The sequence below is a fragment of the Dipodomys spectabilis genome, unplaced genomic scaffold (assembly GCF_019054845.1).
Source record: "Dipodomys spectabilis isolate Male_0828 unplaced genomic scaffold, ASM1905484v1 ptg000015l, whole genome shotgun sequence".
Classification (NCBI taxonomy): Eukaryota; Metazoa; Chordata; class Mammalia; order Rodentia; family Heteromyidae; genus Dipodomys; species Dipodomys spectabilis.
In genome coordinates this window covers 7,850,317-7,862,723 of record NW_024870692.1, presented here as the reverse complement: position 1 = coordinate 7,862,723, position 12,407 = coordinate 7,850,317, and the positions used below count along the sequence as shown (strand labels likewise).

Genomic DNA, 12,407 nt, shown 5'->3' with positions numbered 1-12,407 from the left:
AAGAGGTATAGAATAGGAGGATCACACAGTGAGGTTGGCCCTGGGGGGGAAAAGTAAGATTTTATCTCAAAAATAACAAGGCAAAAGGGTTGAGGTACAGCTTAAAGAGTGGAATCCTTCCTACTGAACATAGACCCCAAATTCAAACCCAGTACTGCCAGATAGGTAGATGATTGAGAGACAGAAACAACATGTACAACATAAAAGAATCTGACCAACTGTAAAAACTATAAAAAAGAAAAACATACATCATTCCAAGGAAAATACCAATTTGCTTTATTTTAAAAGTTATCTCCTGATTGGAGCACTAGCCCAAATTCAATATTGATTTAAAATTTTTTCTTAGGTCCAAATATGTATCAGATTAATTTTCTGATTTATTTTTTTGGAGGGGGGCAGTCCTGGGAACTGGAGATTGAACCCCAGGCCTTGCCTGGACAGGCTAGAGTTAATACAGTATTATTTTGGGATACAGGCTTACTCATTTTTGCCAGAGCTAGCCTCAAACTTGTAATCCTCTTGCTTCTACTTCTGAGTAACTGAGATTACACAAATTTTCTGAATTTCTTAAGACAGAACTTTCAAGCCAGGTGTTGGTGGCTCACACTTATAATCCTAGCTACTCAGGTAGCTGAGATCTGAGGATCATGGTTCAAACCCAGTCGGAGCAGGAAAGTCTGTGAGACTCCAACCACCAAAAAAACCAGAAGTGGAGCTGAGTCTCAAAGTGGTAGAGTGCTAGGCCTTGAGCAGAAAAGCTCAGGAACTGCCCAGGCCTTGAATTCAAGCCCCACAACTGATTTAAAAAAATTTTTTTTTTTCTCACATAACAAAACATTTTAAAAGAACACATATCAAGCTGGGTGTGGCAGCTCATACTTATTATCCTACTGAGGTTTGAGGCAAGCTGGGCAAAAGGTTCTTGAATCCCCATCTCAACCAATAAAAAGCTAGGTGTGGTGGCATGTACCTGGCATTCCAGCTCTACAGGAAGTATACTTAAGAAGATCATAGCCCAGGCCAATAAGGGCATAACCTCAAACTCAAGACTTAATCTCAAAAATGAGTAAAGCAAAACGTTCTGGGAGCACAGCTCAAGTGGTAGTGCTGCCTAGCCAAACACAAAGCCCTGAGTTCAAAAAAGAAAAGAAAAAAGAAAGTCAACTAGGGCTGGGATGTAGCTCAGTGGTAAAGTGCTTGCCTAGCAAGTGCAACATCCTGGGTTGGAGCCCCTCGTACCAAAAAAGAAAAAATCAAAAAAAAAAAAGTAAACTAAAATTTTAAACTAAATAACCAAACTATGAATTGTTTACCTGAAATCTTGTTAATACAACACACATGTTTTCAATAACTTAAAATCTATTTTTCCTATCTCTTAATCCTCTCAGGAAATATAACTATTCTCTAGACTTAAATAATAAATCCAAATATTTATTCATGGTATTCTGGCATTAACTTCAGTTGAGATCAAAAATAAAAAGATCATAAGAATTTACTAAGCATTTTAAAATATGATCACTTATAGCAAGTCCTTAGGAACCCTTGATGAGGCGTCTCCACCTTTCTAATAACACCTAAGTTTTACACTGCATAGTTCATCAGAACAGCATTCTGACCAGTAATAAATAATCTATAGAAAATTCACTTGCTTATTCAATTTCATTATAAAGTTAATATTAAAACTAAAATTGGGGATCCTGGGGGTATACTTCAAGTTGTAGAACACCTTTCCTAGCAAGTATAAGGTAGAGTTCAAACCCAAGGACCATTAAAAAAATTTTCAAACTTTAAATTTAAACTCCATTCATGCTGACAATTCCAGAAGTATTACTAACTTAGAAACAAGTTATTTTTTTTATGATGCCATTTATTAAACTGAAAAGAAAAAGATGGTACATTCTGGTTTTTACTTAAGTAATTTAATAATTTGATTTGTCACTACTTGAAAAGCCCATCAACAATGGATGGCACTGAGGGGTAAGTAGCTTTCCTAGTCCTCATCTTCGTCCTTACAGGAAGCATTGGGATTTCAGAAGTGAACATCATCCAGTTCCTATGTAAAACTCAGCTCCAAAAAACTGGGAGAGAGAATCTAAGATAGAAGTTCTGTTCAAGACAAGACTTCAATCTCAAATATTTCACTCCAGTAACTTGGTTATATCAGCTGTTTCCTCACGACTCAGTAAATGCTCACTGAAGACCAGGGAAGACAGCAGTACCCTCATGGCCAGCATTCATTACTAACTTTTACATCAACTTCTATATCCAAACACATGCCTATAAAACACCTGTACAGATAAATTAGTGTTAAGAATTAAAAATGCACAGTAACATCCACAAATATCTTTTTCTATGTTCTGAAATCTTACAAATGTTTTCAAGCCTGGAACCCTGAACACCTTGGCTATAGATTAAACATGTCAAAATACATGTATGTTAAGGAGAGCTCCAGAACTGACCATCTCATAAAAGCAAAACCAAACTTACGGTGCTTTCACTAGTACTTAATCCACTAATTAGGTTACAAAGGAGACCAAGGAATTCTGAAGTCAGGTATTTACTAAATAGTGTTGATTTCTACTAGCTAAAACAGCCCTCACAAACCAACAGCTAAATCAGGACAGTCTTTCTCAGCTCATTGTCCTTTAGGAGTTTGAAACATTTTCAATTAAAGCCTTCATTTTCCCTGTAGACTTCAACATATGTGGCCCAAACTGGAAAAGAAGAAAAAAGAAACAAAAAGTTTAAAGATAGATACTGGTTCCTTAACAGTAATGATATGCCTTCTTGCAAACCATGGATCTGCATGAAAACCCAAGCAGAACTGACAGGATGTTATGCACACAGGACATAGCAAGAGGATAAAAACAGAGCCAAATTTCTTCCTAGATAAAGATAGCTCAATCATCTTCCCAATACTCCTGCTTCATCCTGTTCTACTTCTGAATGGAGGAGGAAACGCAGGACTCCCCTTGCAATGTCTAAAGGGTATCCAGGACATTTGAACTTGATATCTGTCTCTGGACCAGATAAGCACATGTCTGAGTTCCAGTAACATAAAGGGAATATAAAAATATAGGAGCCTATGAAATCTGCTCCATCTCTACCTATGACATGGGAGCCATCTTCAGGACCCAAACAAGTACACCCTCTTCAGAAGGCTTTCACAGGGTGCACTATGAGAAGATGATCTTGCTTGAATTTCTATGTCACAACATATACATTGCCCCCTGGCAAAACTTTATTATATTCAATTTCACTTCATAATGCTTAACTACAAATAACTATACATAGAAAATTTAACAGAGATTGGGGAAGTGGTGAGATGTGAACTTGGCTGTTTTCTTCTTCATGTTCTTCTATAAGTTATAAACTTTAAATGAACAATTACTAACTACCATTATAGTGAGAAATATAAAAGCATAAGAGCTAAATACAGATGTCATCTTTTCCCAGCTAGCTGCAATCTACTTGTGAGTGGGAACTAAACCCTTTTTGGCACATCTCAATGAATCTTGCAGAAGATATACAACTCTATGACTTGCCAGGACTGGGGTTCTACCCCAGGGTGAAGTACCGCTTAACAGGACAGAGTGGATCAATACTCACCAAAGCTGTCTCTGAGGTAGCCTCTGACTCAGACTTTGCAACTCCTTTTTCAGTTTCACCTGGACTATTGTTTCGATACCGATATGCAAATTTCTTTTTCAGAGCCTCTGCTATAAGAGTGGCAGGGTCCATGGCATCCACTGGCTTGGGCTTTACATCTTGCTCCGACCTTTGAGAAATGGACAAAAACCACGTTGGCAGGCAGTGCTCTGAGTGCTTCCAAGATGTACTCTGGGGGGCTGGGAAGGTGGCTCAGTGGAAGAGAGCTTGCCTTGCATGCATGAGGGCCTGGGTTCGATTCCTCAGCACCACATAAGCAAAAAGAAAAAAGCCGGAGGTTGCGCTGTGGCTCAAGTGGTAGAGCGCTAGCCTTGAGCTGAAGAGCTGAGGGAGAGCGCCCAGGCCCAGAGTTCAGGCCCCACGACCGGACCCTTCCCCCCCCCCCCCCCCCCCCCAAAAAAAAGTACTCTGAGCCAATAGTGCTTCTCCATAGTCCTGGCTACTCTGTAGCAATACTGACACACATTGCTTGTAGTCAAATAGAAAGTGAAACTTAAGACTCAATAAAGTCACACTAGAGTGCAACAGGTATGTTTGGCTCATGTGGTCCAGTGCCTACCTAACAAGTGTAAGGTCCTGAGTTCAAATCCTAGTGTACTGTCCGTTCCTCCCCCCCCTCCCTCCCGCAAAAAAATAAATAAGAAGACCCAGATAATGTAATTCTAGAGCATAGACCTAGCTCTCCAGACCTAGCTCTCATGTGTGCCTGGGGATACCCATGTGAGTACAATACACTTTTTTACTGAATGAGAAAATGCAATCAAAGCTTCATAGGAAAGGGTGATATAAAATCGGAAAGCTAAAGCAGCACCTGGAATATTGGTTTATTTTGATAATATCCTAACTACAATATGTAGGAGCCAAGCAACTTGGTTTCGCAAGACATCAACTATTGGGAAACTGATAAAGAAGGTATGTATTATGCTCACCTCTTGACTGACCGAAGTTTCACACTGTTCATGTCTTTAAGGATTTCTAGCATATTTGGCTTGTCAGGATTCTTTGGGCTGCTAGTCAAAGTCTTTCCAGCACTGGCTTTCTGCTCTCTTCGTGATTTAATCAAGTCAATAGCAGACATACTTTGGTGGAGTCCTGGTAGAGGGGGAGGTGGAGGTGGGGGTGGGGGTGGAGGTGGGGGTGGAGGTGGAGGCGGAAGAGGAGGAGGAGGGGCTGTGGTAGAATCTAAGTCACCTACAAAAGAAATGAGAAGAAATAAACTTAATCCTGCTGGCAATAAAATTATATTTGAGGTTTCTGTATTCTTAAATGTAGTCTTAAAAAAAAAGCTCAGTTATATAAGGAGAAAGCAGTTCATGTCTGACTCTGAGCTACTGTACTACTGACTCTAAACTCACCACGTGAAAGAGTTCCATTTAACTTAACAAGTCAAATGCTCACATCTGATTCCGGCACATTGGGTAATCACTCTGAGCAGTAATACAAAGCAGACTGCATCACATAAACATCTCCAATATGTAGCTTGATGATTTAGTGCTGTTTTTAAAAACTTTCATTTGTGTAAAGTATATTTTCTTTCATATAAGGTTTATTAAGTATTATGAGCGTCCACTGACTGGAACGTTCATGGAAAACTATGAATAAACTTGTGGAAGAAAAAAATTGTAAGGTTTAATTTTCAAATAAATGAGTTAAAGAAGTTATAAAATAACCTAAAATTCTTTTCTCTGCATAGTCATAAGTTAGAGCTGTCTAGTGGCTGAACTGCATTAATGAGGGCAGAGAGGAAATTGTACTAATGTAAGAGTTATACTCAAAAACTCAGACTTAATACAATGTCTAAACACAAATTCCCAAACTATACTTTTCTAGCATACCAGAAGAAGAAATGTAAAGCGGAAGAAAACAGCAATTTAAAGTTAACAGAAGAAAGAGATAGGAGAGGTAGAGGACTTCAGGCTTTCGAAAAGCTACATGGTTGTGCCAAGCTCAATGAAGGGAACATTCCTCCCTCCACCCCCCAGAGCACCTTACAGGTTGCATGAGATTTCAGGAGATGGCAACAAGCAAAGTGACTCAGAAGCAAATCACCATAGTCATTTAACAGAGCTGGTTAATACAGAAGTCTAGCCAGGACTTGGGAACAAAACAGGATAGCAGGCTAGGATTTCAAGGCTGTTTTCTTCTCTATAGAAGAAACGATGTCACACTAATTAAAGCAATAACACTAAGCCAGAAGATCTGAATTCAGTTTGCATTCTGCATGTGAGGAAGGGGAACAACCAACCATTCAGCAACTGCTGGGTGCTAAAGGCATTCTGTACATTTTCCACTTGCACAGGCACTTGATGACAAGAGTAGTTTTGCGCCCATTTTAGAGGACAGGGAGGTAAAGTCAAATGCCTCCTCAGGACACGCAGGTAGTAAACTGCAGTAATCCCAAACCCAGACTTGGCTCCTTTCACTGGATTACTTTCACAGGATGATCTTATATCTGGTAGTGGTAGTGTGGCTATAGTAGACAACTAATCTCATTAGAAAAGTGCTCACAACAGTAGCAGTCCAAGTGCTTAAATTTCAAGTAGGTTTCCTATTCATTCTCTCTAATAGCATCAAGACTGTTCAAAACATAGAAACAATCTAAACTTGATGGGGTTCTACGCTAGATGAGGCCAAGGACTATTTTGAAATAACCTCAAGAACTGTCACCAATGAATCAAGCAGCATTTCCTAGTTTCCAGTTAGAACAAAACCAGGGCCTACAGACCTGTAACAAGATTTTGCTGCTCTTGCAGGGTCACAATTTTGGCAATCTGAGCTCGGAGAGCAGCGAGCTCATTTTCAAGTGCAGAGATCTTCTGCAGTGCTTCCTCATTGGCCAGTGCTGCAGTCTTCAGTGGAGGATCTTCTTGAGACAAGTTTGGTAAAGAAATCTGCCTGCTTGGGGACTTCTCAAGGTAAGGAAGGCAGTCCTGATGGGGTGGTTTTGATGTGACTTCTGTCCTGCAAGGAAGAGATGGAAGATGGCTTTATAAAGGCTTACGAAAAATCACCACTACCCATTAACAGAGTGGTGAGGCATGACACTCACAAGTCACTGCCCAGGCTGAGCTTTAGGAAATCCTCTCCTATTATTAAAAAACCAAAAAAAATAAAGAAAAGAAAAAGGAAAGAGCAAGGCATTTAAAACTTTATGGAACTACTCATAAAGTATAGGATGCTTACTGTCATCATTCTTCTTAGTCTGTACAGAATATGCACAAATCAACACTGTTAGAGACATCAAAAATTCCAAGGACATATTTGTTAACTCACATACTATTTTTGCCTGAACTAAGAATTTTTCAATATTCTTCAGAATGATAACTTAATTATAAACTAAACTAATAAAATTCAACCAGGAATTCCTTAGCCCTTCCCCAGGATTTTGGCTTCTGCATTTCAATGTCAGTGTTTCTTCTGTATGATAAGACTACATAAAACTGCTAGGCACACAGTAATAATGTGAGCTAAATATAGTGCCAGTCAAGATGAAATCACAATTGAAACCACGTAGTAGGCCTAGAGCTGGTCTCATTTTCCTTTGAGTGTTAAAAAAAATTTAATGTACACTATACAATATTTTCACATTGAAAATAAAATTTAGATTTCAATTGTCTAGGCATATACTTATCTATTTCCTTCAATTTTATACAATTAATTTTTCCCATCAGCCATTTTGTCTTCAATTACTTCCTTTCTAAACCAGTCCAAGTTTTATTTTTCCCTTATTCCCATCTATGACAGCGATAGATTCAGGAAATGCCTGAATTCTATTATTTTGGTGTAATGGTCATCGAGAACTCAATAGTATCCAAATAATTCTTCATACAAGCACAGGAAATTACACTTACATTTGCAGCTCTAGACACAGTCAAAATCACAAACTACTTGTACATCAGCCAATATGGAGTTAAGATTTATGACTTTTTTAAGGCTATCAACATTTTTATCTTTCTACAAAAGATTCAAAGTCCTAATTCAAACTAAAATCTAAAAATATACCATAATGAAGAAATCTCTCTGGTTCAGACTTTATATTATCATTACTTTACATTTCTTTACATTGGGAACGGTGACTAGGAAGGCCCTCTCTGGCATATTCAAGACTACAAAGGAATGGGATAGAGTGCTTTGACTTGGAGGTTTAAAGACAGGAAAAGAATCTTAGGAGATAATCTTTGGGGAGAAACACAAAGGTACAAAGCCTCTGGGTATATAAAATAACATTTATCAAAATGAATTCCAGGAAATAGAAACAGAGTTTTTCTTTTGTCTTGGTTTTTCATTTATCTATCTTTGAGGGATTAGGGGAACACAGAATTGGAAGGACAAAAGATGAGCAAACACAGCAGTGGTATTCAGTAGACACTGTTGAAAATGAACTATACAACTTATGGGCAAGGAGAGGAGGGAAAACAGGGAGAGAGTGAAGGAAGAGGTGACACTGTCCAAAGAGAAAATGTACTCATTACCTAACTTATGTAACTGTAAGCCCTCTGTACATATAATAACAATTAAAAATCAAGTAAAACAATTTGCTCCTTATTCTAAATCAACTTCAGAAAATTATGTCCAACTGTTTTTGAAGTCACAAATTCCTTTGAAAAGCTAATTGTCTTCACTATACCCCTCTGAAAATTCATCGCATTTCAAGAATCACAACTGAATCCCAAGGGAATAATCTCTGTGATCAGCTCCATCAATGGTCACAGTAAAAACACCAGTTATAAAATTTGAGTAATGTTCAGGTGGGATATGGATACTAGCCAGCTGCCAGTACACAGTGCAGTGTTGGAACAGAGATCCCAAGTTGCTTACTCCAAAAAGCATGCTCCTTCCCTTTCTGCTCAGTAAAAGTTACTACAACCCCAAAAGCAACAGAGTAGAAACAAAGAAGAAAACATTTATTTCAGGGCAGCACTGTGCCCAGCTAAAGGATTACATTTCCCAGCCTCTTGTTATGTGGTTAGCCACGTGACTAAACTAGGCTATGCTAGAGGGCCATTTAAAGGGAGGTACCCAAGAGAAGAAATTCCTTCCAGCTCAGCCTTTCCTTCAGGCTAGGATCTATCTAGACTGTAAGATAGTGCTTTAGAGTGCCAGAGGAAACTCCGGAAATCCTTAATGATAACCTACAGCCAGGCTGAATCCCAGATAACACAGTAGAGCACAATCAGCTCCAGATAAGCTTTCTTAGAAAAGATAAACTTCAACTTCCTTAAGCCACCACTATTTTGGGCTTCTCTATTACAAATGTGTCCCAGCTTTTAGAACACGTAACAGTATCACATTCTATTTAATTTTCTTTTCATGGGATGTGGTCACTGTTCTGTTGTTATTTTGTGCAGGTACTGAGGCTTGAACTTTTGCTAAGCTTTTTCACTCATAGCTGGCACCCATACATTTTTGTTAAATTGGTGGTAAGACTCTTTGCAGACTTTTCTGCCCTGGCTGTCTTTTTTTTTTCCCCCCTCTCTTTTTTATTGTCAAGGTGATATACAGAGGGGTTACAGTTACATAAGGTAACTTGTCAAACTTGTTACCCCTTCCCTCATTTTTTTCCTACTATCCCTCCCCCTTCAGTCTCCCCCCCTCCCAACCCAAGTTGTACAGATCTGCCCTGGCTGTCTTTGAACCTCAGTCTTTAGATCTCAGCCTCCAGAGTAGCTAGTATTACAGATGTACAGCACCAGGCTTGTACTTTTAATGGGGAATCATTGGACACTTAGCTTTTGAAACTAGGAACTGAGTTTAGGTGCTTGTTTTTGTTTTCTAAATTTAATTTTATTTCTTCCCTGCTAGTTAAATTACAATGTTTGCAAGTTTTTTTTAAAATGGATAATGAAAAGGATTTGAAGAAGAAAATTTATTTTTCCTTGCACTAGCATAATATCAACTTTGTTTATTTAACTTGGAATATTTGTGGGATAGGGTAATGTTTGGATTGCAGAGCTTCAATTACTGTTTCCTTTCTTAGACTGACGGGGGGTGGGGGGGGAGGGAGATAGATGATGAAATTTCTATACAAGACACATGTAGAATGAACACAAGTAAACTTCAGTAAGGAACAGTGTCAATGCTCAAATCAAATGCATCAACATGCTATTTGAAAAGTAATGCTACAGAATTCATTGGTTTAGATGCATGCAATTTAATCAGTCTACAAAAACAGGAAAACAATTTTAGAAAGACATTAAATTTTGAAAGTAATTACTGTGGTTCCCTGTAGGTGTTCCTTGAAAAGTGGTGGTGGTACCACCCCCTCATAAGGTAAGTATGTTTATTATCAGTATTATAAAAATTCTTATTTAGCATAATTCTTCAAATACATTCTTGGTATTGGTTTTAATAAAACAATGACCTTTAAAAATTACTATTGAAGGAACTAGGGAAAGCATTGGTAAGACAGTGAGAATAAAAGAATCTTAGCCTGACAAATCATTATCTGGGCAAAATACAGAGATCTCAAGGAAATGTAGCATGGGGATAGTGGAGAAAGAAGGGAGAGTGGTAGTAACTGAGAGTGATTAAAAGAAGGGGGTTGAAAAGCACAGTTTCTTTGGGATACTATGCATCAGGTACACACAAGAGAAATGTGGAGACAACAACTGAGAGAAGGAAAGATGACAGAAACTGTGTACAAACCACATATCCTACTGCTCCTGTTTCCTTGAAAGCAGAACTTTGCTTTATCAAATCCTACTTAATAGGACAAATATATTCACTTCTGTATCTGAGAATGAAGACAGGGATGACGGTTTTTTATATTATTACAGTTTTTCAGAGGTTTCACATACCTTCTACATAGGAAATTAATTTGGGATATCAGAATCTTTAGTTAAAAAATAATTTTAAAACAACAACAATTAATGGTCACTTGGGCATTAATATTCTTCTAGAAATTTTAAGATCCAAAAGTATTAATCCACACAAGTTTGCTTAAGATATTATCATTCAAGTGACTCAGTCTTCAAATTTCAAGATTTATTCCACAAGATCCAGAATAAAACAAGATACTATGACAGAGGATGATTAAGATATTAATTGCAAGGCATAACTGAACGTTCTTTATAATAGTTCCTACCCAAGATAAATTTCAAGAAAAAAATTGATGTGTGTGTACACACACCTGCATGTGTGTGTGTGCACACACGCATGCAGGCAAGCACATACACATGTGTTTGAACTCAGGGCCTCTTGCTCAACTTTTTTGCTCCCAACTGGCACTCTACCACTTGAGCCATACCTCCAGCCCAAAAGCCGTGTTAGGTTTCTATATCTTCCCATAACTCCTACAGATGAATTTTGCCTTTTTTCAATTTCTGAAATTTTAAAGAAATAAAAAACAGAGACATACCAAAATGAATAAGGTAGAGACAAACAGTTTAAGTGTCTTCTTTTCTTTTTTTGTCGGTCATAGGGCTTGAACTCTGGGAGCTGTCCCTGGAACTATTTTTTGTTCAAGACTAGTACTCTACCACTTTGAGCCACAGCTCCACTTTGGATTTTCTGGTGGTTAATTGGAGATAAGAGTCTCACAACTTTCCTGCCCAGGCTGGCTTTAAACCGCGATCCTCAGATCTCAGCTAGGATTACAGGCATGAGCCACCAGTACCCAGCTTGAGTTTCTTGAATCTTTTTCACCATACCACTTTTTTTTTTGAAGTTCACAATCATTATTTTATTATTAAGCCTTACCAATTATTCCATGGTGTTAGGAATCTTTTCCAAATCCCAAATTTCACCAAATTCAAGATGCTATCAATTGTATGCACAGCTACCCCAAGAGGTACAACACTGCCAGTTAAAGCTATAACACAACTTCGACACATTCATTCACATATATATACTTGTATACATATACATATCTTCAATTAAACCACAATCTAGCCCTGGAGAAAATTATTCCTTATAAATATTATAAAATATGAATACTCTGAGTCCTTTAAAAAATTAATTTTGCCATAAAGTATGGAAAAGAAATAAAGCTTACATATGAAGTTGCAGAAAACAGCAAATTTTTCCTAATACATACTCTATTTAAAAATCATTTGTCCGCCAGGTGTACCATACCACTTTTTGCTACTGAGATTTCCACAAGTTTTGTTTGATTTTGGCTCCAAAATGCTGCAAGGCAGTAGCCCACAAGCTTCTGTATAGAATACCCCTGCACTAGAATAATCTTTCTTATTTATTTTTAATATCACTATCAAAGGAAGCCACTTTTGGAATACAATTGACATAAATACCGAGGGCTTTTTAGCTCCAGTACCATGTCAAAGAAAGTTCTAAATCAAGTGTTACATCTCTGGGGTCCTTTCTATTTCCTCAGAGTGAGTTTTAACTTACCTCAGTATTTAAGGAATGTGGTTATTTCCAAAATGACTTTTACTAGTCCTCCTTCACCTTTTTGGTTTAAAGAGCAATGAAGAATTGTTAGAATTCAGAAAGGAAAAGAAGCTGTCAGTTTAGTTCCTTGTAACACAAGGCTGGGTTTTCAAAATGAGCAAGTGGCTTGGTAAGAATGAGCAGCCGAGGGAAATATGCACAGACCTTGCGGGGAATCCAGGACAGGACAGCAGTGGCACAGGCAGAAGTGCTGTGATGTTGCACCAAAAGCCCAGTGGGACTCACATGAGCTGTTCCTGGACTCAATCCAACACAAGCTTTCTGTGGTTTTATGTTTTAAAAATTAGATCTTCATAAAAGTGGCATAACATTTCACCTTTGAAGGTACT

General features: G+C 38.0%; 1 protein-coding gene across 1 annotated transcript in view; it reads right to left on the bottom strand.

Moving 5' to 3' along the window:
* Nucleotides 1-2,541: 2,541 nt before the first annotated feature.
* Mtfr1 (mitochondrial fission regulator 1) overlaps nucleotides 2,542-12,407 on the bottom strand; it is a 41,577-nt gene continuing 31,711 nt past the window's right edge. Inside the window, exons 5-8 of the mRNA XM_042665823.1 lie at nucleotides 6,395-6,630; nucleotides 4,599-4,860; nucleotides 3,610-3,778; nucleotides 2,542-2,714 (exon numbers count right to left, since the gene is read on the bottom strand). Coding sequence (XP_042521757.1) covers nucleotides 2,646-2,714; nucleotides 3,610-3,778; nucleotides 4,599-4,860; nucleotides 6,395-6,630 — 736 coding nt within the window. The 3' untranslated portion in view covers nucleotides 2,542-2,645. The remainder of the gene's footprint in view (nucleotides 2,715-3,609; nucleotides 3,779-4,598; nucleotides 4,861-6,394; nucleotides 6,631-12,407) is intronic.